The sequence below is a fragment of the Branchiostoma lanceolatum genome, chromosome 19 (genome assembly GCF_035083965.1).
Source record: "Branchiostoma lanceolatum isolate klBraLanc5 chromosome 19, klBraLanc5.hap2, whole genome shotgun sequence".
NCBI classification, from domain to species: domain Eukaryota; kingdom Metazoa; phylum Chordata; class Leptocardii; order Amphioxiformes; family Branchiostomatidae; genus Branchiostoma; species Branchiostoma lanceolatum.
In genome coordinates this window covers 8,626,228-8,640,834 of record NC_089740.1, presented here as the reverse complement: position 1 = coordinate 8,640,834, position 14,607 = coordinate 8,626,228, and the positions used below count along the sequence as shown (strand labels likewise).

General features: G+C 42.8%; 1 protein-coding gene across 1 annotated transcript in view; it reads right to left on the bottom strand.

Moving 5' to 3' along the window:
* Positions 1–12,821: 12,821 nt before the first annotated feature.
* The window catches only part of LOC136425051 (leucine-rich repeat-containing protein 23-like), a 28,683-nt gene continuing 26,897 nt past the window's right edge, over positions 12,822–14,607 (bottom strand). Inside the window, exons 4-5 of the mRNA XM_066413802.1 lie at positions 14,037–14,201; positions 12,822–13,390 (exon numbers count right to left, since the gene is read on the bottom strand). Of these exons, the coding sequence (XP_066269899.1) occupies positions 13,109–13,390; positions 14,037–14,201 (447 nt within the window). The 3' untranslated portion in view covers positions 12,822–13,108. The remainder of the gene's footprint in view (positions 13,391–14,036; positions 14,202–14,607) is intronic.

The window sequence follows — 14,607 nt, the reverse complement described above, 5'->3', positions numbered from 1 at the left end:
AAACTGACTATACGAAGCATCATATGTACACTGATAATGCTATCGACGGTGTAGAATCTCACATTAAGTGGTTAAAAAGTAATGAGACCTAGAGGTAAAAGTCCATAGCCTTCTAAATATTTTAGATCACGGTGTCCATGGCAACGCGTTCAAAACAGAATCCCTGATCAAAACATACATCATTGTTAGCAACAATGACACCAACTTGTAGACACGACGCGGTTTCTACTTACAGAAAGCCACTTGCTCGTTCAGAGAAAATTTGGATTGCGTTCAAAAAGATACAACTATAACAAATTGAAACAAACAAGACTGTCTAATGACAATGGATATAATGGTAATATCCTTGTAATAAATGGACCATCCGTTTTTTTGTGCTTTTCCAGGTAGTTGCCGACGCTCCAAACATCGTTTTTTAAGGATCCATATTCTGAGTCACAACACGTTATGATGATGCGACTGCAGTTCGATACGAAAATGTATAATTACGATTCAAAACAGCAAGGAATGTTTTTACTTAGCGATAAAAAAAATGATGATTTACCTTATGATCACGGATAGGCAGCCTGGTTCGCTCTTCAGACTTTCAAAGTCTCTTTAAACATTAACGATGAGTCCCCGGGGGTCGTTTAGCCATGAAAGGGACAATAACGACGTCCATTACCGCAGTTGTTTTGGTCATGAAATACAGGGGACTGTTTTGCGTCAGTCACGCGATCTATGAACTTGACATTGAGTTTCGTGACGACAACGATGCCATAGATATGACGTAGGGATAACAGGGACAAATGTTTAAACTAAAGATAATTTCATCAGGTTGGTAGAAAATAGGACATTGGAGTTTTCTTTTCACACAATTAGTAATGTCTTAACTGCTGACGTATCAGACAAACTATCCGGTGGATTAAGGAGGCTGTCTGGATAATGAAGTCAACACCAGTGATGTACCGGGACGAGGGGGGGATACAAACTTAGCCACGTTTTGGATTGTGTTCTCTCCGCAACAGAGTCACCTACTTCGGCTACTTATAGCGGTGAGAAGCAGTACAGAAACTCTGAGGAAGGTGTCTGACAGACACCGAAACGTCAGCAAGTAGGACTTACTGGTTGTGTAAAAAGAAATTCAAATGTCCTGTATAAACTACTGTGTGAAGTGACCTAGAGCGACTTAGAGTTGCCTTGCTTTAGAGGACAAGTGCTCGTTAGGCCGTTTGTTCAAAAACACGCAGTCTGAAACAATATTGGAGATAGAAAATCGCCACAGTCGCCTTTGTTGTATATATGTTGTTGACTATGGCCTCTATAAGTTGTGATACTTTTAGATTAGTACCTTGAATACCCAATCAGAGCCTAATCTGTAGTACCAATAGAAACCGCTGCGAGGCGATTGTACAAAGCGACCGTCAAATTGCTAAATTGCGATGGTTTCGGGACGGGGGACATCGTGTAAGGCCCCAAAAGGGGTTTAAATTCTTTTGGAAATTTTGATATGCAATTCGACGTTTATGTCTCTGAATTAGAAAGAGAGAATAAAAGTACTACAGGCAATGTTCTAGAAGTATTGCATTTTTCTTTAATTCTAAGTGGTGGTGCACTTATTTTGAAATTACCAAGCAAACATGCATTATCATTTGAGTCATGATGTCGCAGTCTGATGTTGCAGAAGCTGAACACTTAAACCTAGGCTTTAAATCCTACTCCCACACTAAGCCACCATGATGATAGCTATAGACTATGGGTGAACACTACAAGCGAATTATTACACTGCAAATATGGGAAGCACGGTATCAAACGCGTGATCCCTTTCTCGCCCTACAACCTTAGAAGTAGCCTCGTTTGCTGACTTCTTGGAGCGGAGGCGTTACTTATTTGGGGGTAGCGCTGATACTCAATTTTTTTACACGGGCTGAGGTTCTCTAATGCCGGGTTAGGGAGTTTCACGGCCGATGAATTTCCGTGGAGGGATGTTCGTCTCTCTCCAACAACAGACTTTGCCCGTCTAAAAAATCGCATATCAGCGCTCCCGCCGAAAAGTAAACGCCGTCGCTTCAAGAAATCTGCAAAGGAGGCAACTTAAATGCACCATTGAAGTATAATGGAACTTCAATCAAGCACCTCACGAGGAGAGAATTGGTTCGTGACTTACCGTAACGGAACTACATCAACACAACCAAGCAACGTGCCTGCGTGCTTTAACGACAGCTTTAAGACTCATAATTCTGCCCGGGACGCAATCTAAGAGTTATCAAAGCCTTCTAAAGAATGTCTTGAACACGGGGATATCTAAAGTGTGCATACCACGAGGATTACCGTGTCTGCATTAGTAGATCTCTAGATTCACCGTGTTTTCTTTAGATATGTGGTGGTCATGGGACAGTTGACGCTACATGTCGTATCTAAGAAATTCCCTTTGCACAGCCACCCACAACCAACCACAAACGCCTTTTACCTCTGGCTTCGAAAGCCACCACTGTCTGCCTGAAATATTGTGATACCAAAGTCTGACTATGCAGGTCTGTAGCCGCCATGCATCAGACCCTGATGCCCGCGAATGATTGATTGAAAGTCTTTTAGACGCATGCCAACTTATTAAAGTAGGGAGGCGTAAGGATAGCACAGACGGGTGAAAACATTTTCATGTCCAGAAAAGACTTTTGCGAGCTCTCTCCATGTCATTTTAATGTTCATCTGTAAATTCGTTTCTGCGCTGATAATGTGTAATAGAGTGATGAATAGGTGTATATGGTGACATAAGACCTCCTGTGACAACCAAATAAACCACCTGCAGGCGTAGCTAGCTATCATCATAGCTACGTGATGGTGTGTGTGTGTGTGTATGTGTATGTGTGTATGTGTGTGTGTGTGTGTGTGTGTGTGTGTGTGTGTGTGTGTGTGTGTGTGTGTGTGTGTTTGTGTGTGTATGTGTATGTGAAAATAGGAGAAAGGAAAGACACTAGCTCTAGAAAACCCGACAATGATGAAATCAAGTCGAGAACAATGTAGATGAAAAATGTTTAAAGAACACACATCGAACCTTTCAGGAGTGAACTCAATGTTCTTGAGTTTTATCAACTCACCAATCTACCCTATGGGGAGGGGGTGTAATGAGAAACATTGCAATAATACCCTAGGAGCCAACATTGCTCAATGCGAACATTATGCTTTATTGCACTGGGACATACATGAAGCTACAGTCCTTAGTCTTTAAACGTCCATTAGAACGTAGTCTTCGGTAAGTAATGTTCTTTCTCGCTGATAACAGTCTCAACAACTAATTAACAAATCTTGGAATGACTACCGAAGGTACTAAGAAAACGACAGTATTTTGGCAACATACATGTAAAGTCAATACACTTTAACTTTGGTAATCCCGAAGGCTTTACATTAAAGGCCCATATTGTAGGATCGGAACAATCAAAACTTTTTGTCCTGTAGTCCTCTAACTCCCTTTAATGATAAGTTAGATTTCCCTGATCATATTGCTTAGCGATATTCACATGATACAAATGCAACGTTGCTTTATCGTAAGGTTAGGACGCGTTTACAAATTGGCTATGTTTTGGTGTACTTTTGGTCCAAAGTACGAAACCTGTTCAACACATAATGTACTTGTTGTCTCCTGGCCATAAATAAACACTTGGCTTGTGATAGAAATAACAGCAATATCTTAAAGAAGTTGTTGGAAATGGAAACATAAGGCAAATTTGTTCTTGAGGAATATTTCCAATTTTGGTTGCCAAACTCCTACAGTACGGGCCTTTAAATAGACAGCAACCTCTCTTAATCATGATTAATACGTCACAGTTTTGGTATCGGCCATAGTATATTTTTTTCTCTGTGATGAAATATAGTCCTCCAACGCTAGCCTATTGGAAAACGCCTGAATACGCCGATTCAATTTTCCAATACAATTACAGTGCTACACAGAATAAAGTCATTAAGAATCATCTGGTGCTTGATAGATTCGTCGCTTGAAGGATTTTCCCCTTAAGACCGTATTCTGTCTCTTCCTTCTCCTATCTTTCTAAACATACAGTGTGATACTCATAATACCATCAATCAATTATACAACTTAGGCTACATATGGTAGCGTGTAGTTAACAAAGGATCGGAAATCGTTAGTAGAAGTCCGCAGGATGTGAGGATCTTTTCCGCCAGGGTGGTTGTGGGTGGGTTAGTAGGGCTGGTTCCTAGTCGTGTAGTGGACCTGCGGCGGAATCTGAGGAAACAGTTAGATACATGATATAAGAGTTATCGATGTATGCAGTTCTTGTCAGCTCTTTGTTAAGAAAACTATTCCCACACCTTTCGGTGTTTAGGACGGCGCCCATCTCCGTTTGTATGTCCCTTGAGCCACGCAGTTATGCAATCACTACAGCAGGGGGCTAATTAACTTGTACTCTTTGTCATACATACCAAATAAAGCTAGAGAAATCAGTATATGTACCATTTTAAAGTCATTGAACCCACAGTTACAGCAGGGGGCTATTTAACTTGTACTCTTTGTCATGGATGCCAAACAGAACTAGAGAAATCAGTATGTAACATTTTAAAGTCATTGAACCCATGACTACAGCAGGGGGTTAGTCCACCACGTACCGGTACTGTTCGACTTGAGTGCTGAATGCCGCAGAGAAAACAGTATTTTTTTTTTTCATGTACCATAAAAATACATTCTACAGTCTTTGAACCTACGACTACAGTAGGGGGCCTGTCCACTGCTCCTGTTCGTCATAAGTGCTAAACGCCAAACAGAGCTAGAGAAATCAGTATATGTATCATTCTACAGTGTTTGAACCCACGATTACAGCAGGGGGCTAGTCCACTGGTACTGCTCGTCTGAGGGCAGAATGCTAAGCAGAGAAAGCAGTATATATATATAACGTTATATTATAATAAGACATTCTAATGGTTTTGAACCTACGACTACAGTAGGGGGCTGACCCACTGGTACTACTTGTCATGAACGCTGAAAGCTAGACAGAGAAAGCAGTATATTGCTAGTATTGTGTACCCTATTTTGTAAGTCTTTGAACTCGCGACTCCCGAATACAAAGCGAATACTATCCACTAGCGATGCACCAGTACTTTGCCCCTGAAGGGGCTATTTGGGGGTATGATATGTAGATGTAGATGTAAGCTCCACATTATGATGTTAAAACTGTCCCTGTAGGACAATCAAAAGAATCAAATTCTCTTCAGAGATTACTGATAGGAACGTAAAGTCAACTCTCAATACTCCACCGGGCGCCCTTATGCTTCTGAAGACTGTTTTGAATACATCAGGGGTTACTGATGCTGCATCAGTAGATCTCTCTGAATTCGCCTTTTCGCCTTTGCAAAGAAGAATATGTTTTCGGGTGCGTGTGTTTGTGCGCTTGTGAACAGCATAACTCGAGAAGCTGTGAATGAATCTTTGTGATATTTGTTGTGTCGGTAGAGGCTGGTAACAGAAAGAAACGATCAAATTCTTGCCCCCCTAGCGGCTTTCTACGGTTCAGCAGTGGAATTTCAGGTTTTAGTATCTCGCGTTCTGGACATGCTACGGTCGTGATTCTTGAGTGGTAGATAGCTTTTGTCATTTAACGCACCAGTCTTAGGGTAACCGGCGGAGTTAAAAGAATTGACTTTACATACTTGAAATGAAAATAAAGGCCTCAACTGCCGTAAGTTTGACTAATTGACTCGATTTCACTCATGAATAATGAATGCTTCAAGACGTGCATGGCTTTTGAGACATGATCTCACCGTTGAACTCCTTTAAGACGCAGTTCTGAGACGTCTCCGAACATTCCAAGAGCCCGTAACAGCCGACACAGTCGCTGGAGACCTCGCAGGGGCGATCCAAGATGTCTGCGCACTTCTGAAAATGAGAAAAAGGAGACAATTCTTATCTTAACTTCTTTCTTTTTTAGTCATTCAGGTAATTGTATAGGCAGTCAGAGTATTTGGAGGCGTAATGACTGTTAACTGTCACGATTTTACAAAACATTCTTGAGTCATGACCTACAAGTTGACAAGAAACCCAGGTGTTTTAAGTGTCAAGGGAGCAGCAAATCTTCAACTTTTCAAATTGACTCAAACTAAATGGATAAGAGATTGTAACTGCCACTATATATGTTAAACACAGGCAAAGGAATAAGATAATGTTGCTGTGTTTTTTTTTTCTTTCATTAAATATGCATTTAGTACGCGTTATCGTCTGCTGGCGTCGTGTTGTCGTAGTTGTGTGGGTGTTTGGCCCATAGGTCATAAGTTCGAATCCCATGACATGCCACCGATGTTGTGTCCTCGGGAAAGGCACTTAACACGAATGTCCTCACTCACCCGGGTATCCAGGGGTAAACATGTGTACCTGACTTCTGGAGGTTAAAGGCAGTGGGAGGAGAGGCTCTGCCTAACTGTACCGTGCCCTAGGCCTAGACGCACTGCCCCTACGGCCTTACACGTAAAACCCCCCTCTCACTGGACCCGCGGCATGCTGGCGGCGTCGCTGCGGCCGATCGAATTAACAAAGCACTCAACGAATTTCATCGACAAAAATGAATCTTTTAAAGCTTTGTGTGTTTTGTTGTCTTTTTGGTCATACTTGTACGTTTTGAATGATACTTCCATTATAAAGTCAAGGGTAACACAACTCCAGTTTTGGACGCAGCGACGTCGCCAGCGTGCCGCGGGTTTAGTGAGAGGGGGCTTGTACAGTTCACAGCGATGTATTCAATCTTGTCTCATATCTACGACATCAGTGCGTTGTAAGATACTACGAGGGTCAGTCAAAATGCCTTGTGCCTCATACGGAATGAAGACGCATAAATCACATTTCGGAGAAAGGCTATGAATTACAAAGTCTTTGATCAATTTTCACCAAATCATTGACACCATTTTCTCGCAGGCGACACCCTTTCAAGCACCAGTAGGACAGATGACAAAGGCAAAGAAGAAAGACTTGATTATGTATCAGATTTATTTAGTTCTTAGATGATTTCAGGTTTTAGAAAAACGTAATAGTTGAAAACTTTTTGTAGGATTAATTCACTGGTAAGAGAATGACATCTCTCCTTTAATGAACTGGTTAAACAATATGATATCTTTGTGACAATTGCTCTTACGTGTAAAAGTAGTTACCACGTTTTTCGACTGAAATCCTTTGTTGAAACAAAATGTGATAAACAGCTGTTGCTAAGAAAAAGTAAGTAAGTAAATAAAAATCCAGATCTGAGATCAAATCTCGAGCTTTGTTGGTGATTTCTGGCACCCCTGTGTGAGAACATCTTTTTTTTTTATTTCAAAATAACAAAAAGTCGTTGACAAAGTAACGCTGCACTCAAGTTGTACAAACCTATTTTGCCAGCGCCATTTAACAAAAACATATATACAGATATACATGTGAGTACATTCTCAAAGCATCCGTTGAGTACTCCGTCTGTATTTCAGTCGAGAAGAAGTGTTTTTTCTGTCTTCAAACTTTGCAGGGAAAGCTCTGAAGTTGGCCTGGACAGCTCGGGTCGCATCTCAGTTGTCCATGACTCATTCACTTTTCACTGATAAAAGGCACCGTGTGCTGTCTGAAACGTCTGATAGGTACTTCACCGTGGTTGTGCCCCGAGATTTTGGTCATACCGCTTAATTTCATGTTCTCTACAAAGGGAAAATTTTCATAACCGAGAAAGAGAACGTGGAGTTTATTTGTTTCTTTTCTTGCTGATAAGATTTGATTGTACTGATGCCATCTACTGGGCGCCTTAGAATTGATGCGAGCGTGCGAAAAAAAAATTAAGTGGTCAGGAAGGTTGGAAAGTAACTGAACACACAGGTCATACTAGCAGCATACAAAAAACAATAAACTGTTTATTTTTGTTCTTTTACATCTACAACCTTTTGGACTTTTTATTTGAGAGAGGGACGGAAATTGATGCGCGCGCGGATGCCATCCAAATGATTAAGTCAGTGTGGCCTAATCTTTGGTGTTACGGACGAATCTTGTCGCGTCAAGTTGATTCTGTTATTTTGATTGATCGTCTCATTTTCTGCACTTTCCGATACTTCAAAGTCCTTTATGTCTAGACAAGACTGTTCCAAGGCCCGCGGACGTTGGAAAGTAAAGCCCTTAGGGAACAAAACTGCCGACAAGTCCTTGAAAGTAAATCAAGTTAATCCTTTCTAAATCCCCCAAGTTGTTGTTTACGCAATTCCGGACGGAAGGGTACACAAGTGGATTTGACCTGAACTTTTGCAACTTTCTCATATTGTTTCCCTCTTTCATGTTTAAGTAAATGTCGGACCTGATAACTAGATAACCATTCATATACTAATTTGCCTTTATCTTGTTTCACTTGGGATGTACTTGGACTTAGAAACAGTTTGATTTTCCGGCACGGTCTATGTGATATGACTAAAATGTAAAGCTTAATGTAGTTCCATAACCTTTCTGAAGCTGTGATGGGTAGTGCGATCTTATCAACTGTGTCTAGCCATAGGGCACGGTATTGGAAGGTGGAGCCCATCCCTCTCCTTCCATGGCCATAACGTGAAATGTGCACTAGGCTTTTTGTTTTGTTTGAACCTTTGTTTATTCATGATAAGCTCAAATCGGCACGCAGGCCGCTTTTCATTGAGGTTATAAGTGGGTAGCGACCATGTGGCTTCGACTTGTGGATCAAATGATGTAAATCCTTGGGGTAGGGGTTCAAGCCCCGCTTGACATGACTGTTGGGGTTGCATTCGTCCTTTTGGATGGGGACGTATAATCAGCGGCCCCATGTATGAGGGGAAGGGGACATATAATCGATGGCCCAGTGTATGAGGGGGAGCCTCCGTCGTCAAACCTTTGCAGGTAGATGAACCCCACAAGAAGAGTAGGGGGTACCCGGTGTGCTTGGCTGAAAATACGAGCCGTGGCGAAGCCGGATTGCACTACTAGCCATCGAAAAAGCGCCCTGCTTCATTCGATCCTAGGGTCGGACTTGGACACTTCGCTCGGACATTTTGTAAGGAATTGAATTCTAGGGTCGAACTCGGACTTGTTGTAAGGAATTGTATTCGTCATTTCAGATGGTGACGTAAAACCAGCGGCCCCATGTATGAAGGAGCTTCATGTGTAAGCCTCAAGCATCAAACGTCTGCATATGTAAAAGAACCCAACACACTTATCGAAAATAGTAACCCGGTGCGCTTGGCTGGAAATGCGAGCTGTTCCGAGGGCGGATTGCACTACTTGCTGACGAAAAATCATCATACTTCACCTCAATTCAGACGCTTTAGCTTTAGCAGGGCTTTTATCAACTTATGAACAAGTAACAGACACGACAACAAAAATCATCCGGTATATATCAACAGCATGGTAACTATACAGCAGTTAACTTTGAAACATTCAGACATCGATAGTAGGATAATCCTGTTAGTTCTAGTGGTCCTGGTTTTGTTCGTATTTCAATAAATCTGATCACGTCAGCTAATTTTCCTAATTTTCCCCATGCCTGGATAATTGTCCATTAGTACATGTTCTATTTCCTAAATGAGACCTCCAATTTCTACCAATCTATAAAGTAAGTCATCTCTTGATGGGATCTGTGATAGGCGGTAACTTTGTTTCGAGTCCATAATGAGTGTTCTATAGAGTATCGTGCCGTCGTGCTATTCTTATAACAGTTTCCCTGGTTTTCCTTGAAAGGGTTTGGAATGCCCTAGATTCAGATCGTAAAACCGTGTCTAGGACCACTAGCCTGAAATCCGGTCTTTGCCGTGGCTTACACCGGAGAGCGTTTCAGCACCAGGGCCATCATTTTCAGGGGGCTGAGGGAAAATCTTCTCGGGGTCATGTCGGCCCTGGTGCCGTATAGCTCACCTGTGAAGGCCGATGGCAAACTCTTGATTCCAGATAACAAAATCACAAAACAATTCATGACTAACTAACTACAATTCATACCTATTGCTTATTTGCTTATTGCAAAGCTTCCTTTACTAATGACCTAGCAAAGATAGAAGAAAATGCGTTTTATACATACGTATACAACGACACGAATATATAAGGGTAAAACTAATTTTCATTTTCTAGGTCTTAGTAACTTAGTCATCTAGTACTATACCATATACATGTACAAGAAGAAAATGCATTTTACGACAACAACAAAAATACATAGAAGAAAGCTTAATTTTCATTTTCCGAAGGACGATATCTACATCTACATTACGCTACCCCCCAATAACCCCTTCAGGGGCAAAGTAGGGGGGGGGGGGGTTGAGGTCCCGGGCTAAGGACTTGCATATATGCATGTATATGCATGGTAGAGAGAGATCCTAGGCATCTTGTATACCACAAACAAAAACAAATGCGACAAATAAGATGATAGATAAACTTACCCTATTGCCTTTGTTGGTGGGCCCGCGGAGAACCGACATGATAAGTTGAGACTTGTCGACAAGGGTTGGTTTCGAAGGCTCTGTACGACTGTTAGGTGAGGCCTCGGACTCCATGGTACCGCTACGGCCATACTGACTGTAGGGTACCGGATTGGACAGCTTGCTTGACAACTCATCACGACCGTACCGGCTGTAGGGTACAGTATCGGACAGCTCATGGCGACCGTACCGACTGGATGGTACCGCCTCAGAGAGCCCACCACGACCATACCGACTGTAGGGTACCCATTCAGACAGTTCACCGCGGCCATACCGACTGTAGGGTACCGAATCGGACCTTCCACCACGACCGAACCGACTGTAGGACACCGCTTCTGGCAGCTCGCTACGACCGTACCGGCTGTAGGGTACCGCTTCGGAAACCTCGTCGCGACCGTACCGACTGTACGGTACCGCCTCGGAGGGCCTGGCACGACCAAACCGGCTGTAGGGTACAGTATTGTACGGCTCACCACGACCGTACCGACTGTAGGGTACAGCTTTGGACAGCTCATCACGACCGTAGCGACTGTAGGGCACAGCGTCGGACTCTAGGTTACCACCTCGACCATATCGACTGTAGGGTACCGGATCTGAAAGCTTGCTACGACCGTACTGACTGGGTGGTACCGCCTCGGAGGGCACGCTACGACCAACCTGACTGTAGGGTACAGTATCTGACAGCTCATCACGACCGTACCGACTGGATGGTACCGCCTCGGAGGACCCACCACGACCATACCGACTGTAGGGTGCCGCCTCGGAGGGCACCCTACGACCAAACCGACTGGATAGTACTGGATCGAACAGTTCGCTACGACCATACCGACTGAACGGTACCAGCTGCCGAATGTGCGCCTGCATTTCACCGTTAGACAAAGGCCGCTTCCCTTGCAGACGACTTCTTATGGTTTTGGGGAGGGACTTTAAAGAATGCACTTCACTATAAACCAACACACAGGCCGCTAGAATCACTAAGAACGACTTCATCGCAACGCCCATGTTTGGGATTACGCAGAGTTACGAGAAAGATATACGTGACTGACACACGGGGAAACAGTTCCAGACGTGTCTTGTTGAGGAACCTCAACTGCGTCCAATATAAGAAAAAATATGTCCTGCGCATCACGGGAAGACACCGGAAGAGACGCCTACAGTTACACACGTCAGGGGCTGAAATCACATTTCGAAGTATTTCCTTACCGGCGGCAGGAAATATGATTGGATTGGACTGGGCGATTCCTCCTACACAAGGTGGATAATCTATCTGGGTTCTTTGAACTATATTTGGAGGCGTTGTTGGGTAGCTGGCTACACAACATGAATGGACACTAGCGTAAGGGGAGAGAATGAGTCATGGAACCACCTTATGTGTGTGAGTTTGTGTGTTTGTACGAGTATGTTTGTGTGTATGTATGTGTGTGTGTATGTGTGTGCACGTGTGTGCACGTTGCGCACGTGTGCGCGAGTGTGTGTGTGTGTGTGTGTGTGTGTGTGTGTGTGTGTGTGTGTGTGTGTGTGTGTGTGTGTGTGTGTGTGTGTGGAGATGCTCGTACGGGATCTTTTTTTATAACCAGATATTCAAAAGATTGATTTCCCATATATAACGTTACACTACGAAAAACAGCATGTACGAAATGATATCCAGTACAAAATTACTGAGCGACTGATAATAATTACAATGAGCAATCTCTCCAATTTTTGGGCCTTTATTGCAAAGGAAATGTTTTCTCGCAGGGCCCAATTATAACCTTAGAAAGTAGCTAAAACTGCCAGGAAAAAAGTGGATTGTGAAATAGCATTACATGTAACTGACGCCAGTAGCATAGAACGTAAGAAACCATATCATATATCATATATGATTCATATATGTTCATTCCCCCCTGTCCAATTAGCCTAATGTCACAACCAACCAATACGTTACTGAAGGTTACATGCGCCAGATTTTAAAACAAAGCGACTTGTGTAACCAAATAGCTATTAGAAGGAACGCCATTAAGCATGAAACCTAGCAACTAGTTTGTAGCGATTTCGTAAAAGTGCGTCATTTGAACGTACACGTACGCGTACACATAAAAGGTCATGTAATGATATACGTACCCCATGTACATGTGCTCTAAGGACGCATTTAGTTTAGTCCAAAGAGAAACTGTTAGCAACGCGACGTCAACGTTGACCAAACATCTATCTGTGGGTACATGCAGGTAACTAACTGATATTACACTGATATTTTTGCCTGAGTACCTTTTTTAGCGCAACACTGATATTCGCTTGCCTAGTAGGAAAAATGATAATATTTTTGCCACATAGCTGTCTTTGGGCACCCTCATTAAATCAGGACCCCTATCGCTCCACGTCACCCCCCTTCGCGAGCGAGGTAACGTGGAGCGATAGGGGTCCTGATTTAATGAGGGTGTCTTTGGGGGGGGGGGCGTAGTTTAGGATAGGAATGTTAGCTCATTAAATCATCATTTTTGATACTATGTAAACCTTAACACTAATATTATAATTATTACCACAGCCTTTCCGTTTTCTTGTGTAACGTTACATTTATTTCTATGACATTAATTGTTAACGGGGAATTTAAAGTACATAGAAATACGTAAGGCAATACTTCTCTGCACAACACTATACAGCATTTTCCTCGGTTTCTTGCAGTTGAGTAACTGATACATTTAAACAGTTTATTAGATGTTTTGACACGTCTATATCATATCATATCTGAGCTGAATTCGGAGCTGGCAGAGGAAAACATTTGTTCGTGCGGCAAGTGAGCGAGCGAATCTGAGCTCGACAACTCCCGGCGGCGCAGCTCCGCCAAGGCCTCGGCCTCGCTGCGGTCCTCCTCCGAGACAGGGTGTTTGTCTACCCGGATCAGACTCGGGACGTAGGAGAGGGCGTCCAGCACGTAATGCTCGGCCTCTTCCTCGGCAAGAGGGTTCCCCGCCAGGGACAGGGTTCGGAGACTGTGCAGGTGGTGCAGTTTGTCCACCTATTGATAGGAGGCGCAACACCATTGAAGAAAAGTCATGACATTGACAGATAGATATGATAAATGAGATGTCAAAACCGGATGGCCCATTGCAGTGCCGTAGAAAGTCGCTATAAGGCTCATTATCGAACTTGACCTTTGTTTTCCCAACCCCTACCCGCCAACTAGACATCATAATTATCCATCCATAGCTTCTTGAATTATGCTGTCGATGTCCACAAATGCACACCTGCAAACTGCACAGAAAACATTACCTTCTTGGAGAAGGTAACTAGAAAGTTTTATAAACGAGTTTAGTGCTAAATTCATCTTTCATGATCTACCGGAACATATCTATAAATATTGATGCTTCAATTGTTGAAATATTTTGGGACGTTGTATCAAAGATAAAGGCGTCAATTATTTTCTTTAAAAGCTGCCTCCTGCATTGTAAATATATGTGTGTAACAAGAAAAGGTTCACTATTCATTATGAAAAAGAAATAGATGGGAAAATGCATTTTAAAAAACAAACAAAAAAAACAAACAAGTTACACACCAATGCGACAACGGGATCGTGAGTTATAGCTGCGAACGCGCAAACAAATGCATTCCCAATACTCCCAGAAGGAGGTATTCCTCCTTCCCGGAGTAAAAAACAAACAAACCTCTTTAACTGTCATTATCTGATTCCCCCGGAGGTTGAGATACTGTAGAGTCTTCATACCGGAAGTGAACCCGGTCAAAGAGGAAATGACGTTATCACGGAGGTGAAGCAACTTCAGATTTGGCATCTTCCGGAGACCCTCAATCTTCTCAAGCTTGTTCGCCGCCTGTCACGTGATCAACATGAGGAAGCAAGCTTCAGAAAAGAACAGTTTGGTCTCTTTTAAACAAACAAAAGACAAAACAAGTAAACAAATAAGGAAAAGTCAAAGTGAAAAAACATCCTCCCAAAAAGAATTGATCATCGTTTACTAGTCACATGCTGTATGTAAAAGTCTGTAGACGGTTCAAAACACTAGATCAGGAGCACGCACAAATTCTCTACAGCTGCAACTCTACAACTTACTTGAACAAGAAATCGAAGGTCAAATACCTCAAAGTCTTTTCATGAACGTCTTGTTTCATTCATTACGGTGAATTTCTGTCTATGAATTTTGCAACTTAGGACCCGGGACGGACCAACTTTTCCATCTTACCAACCTCCCGTTACACCATTTTCGGTCTCACATCCTG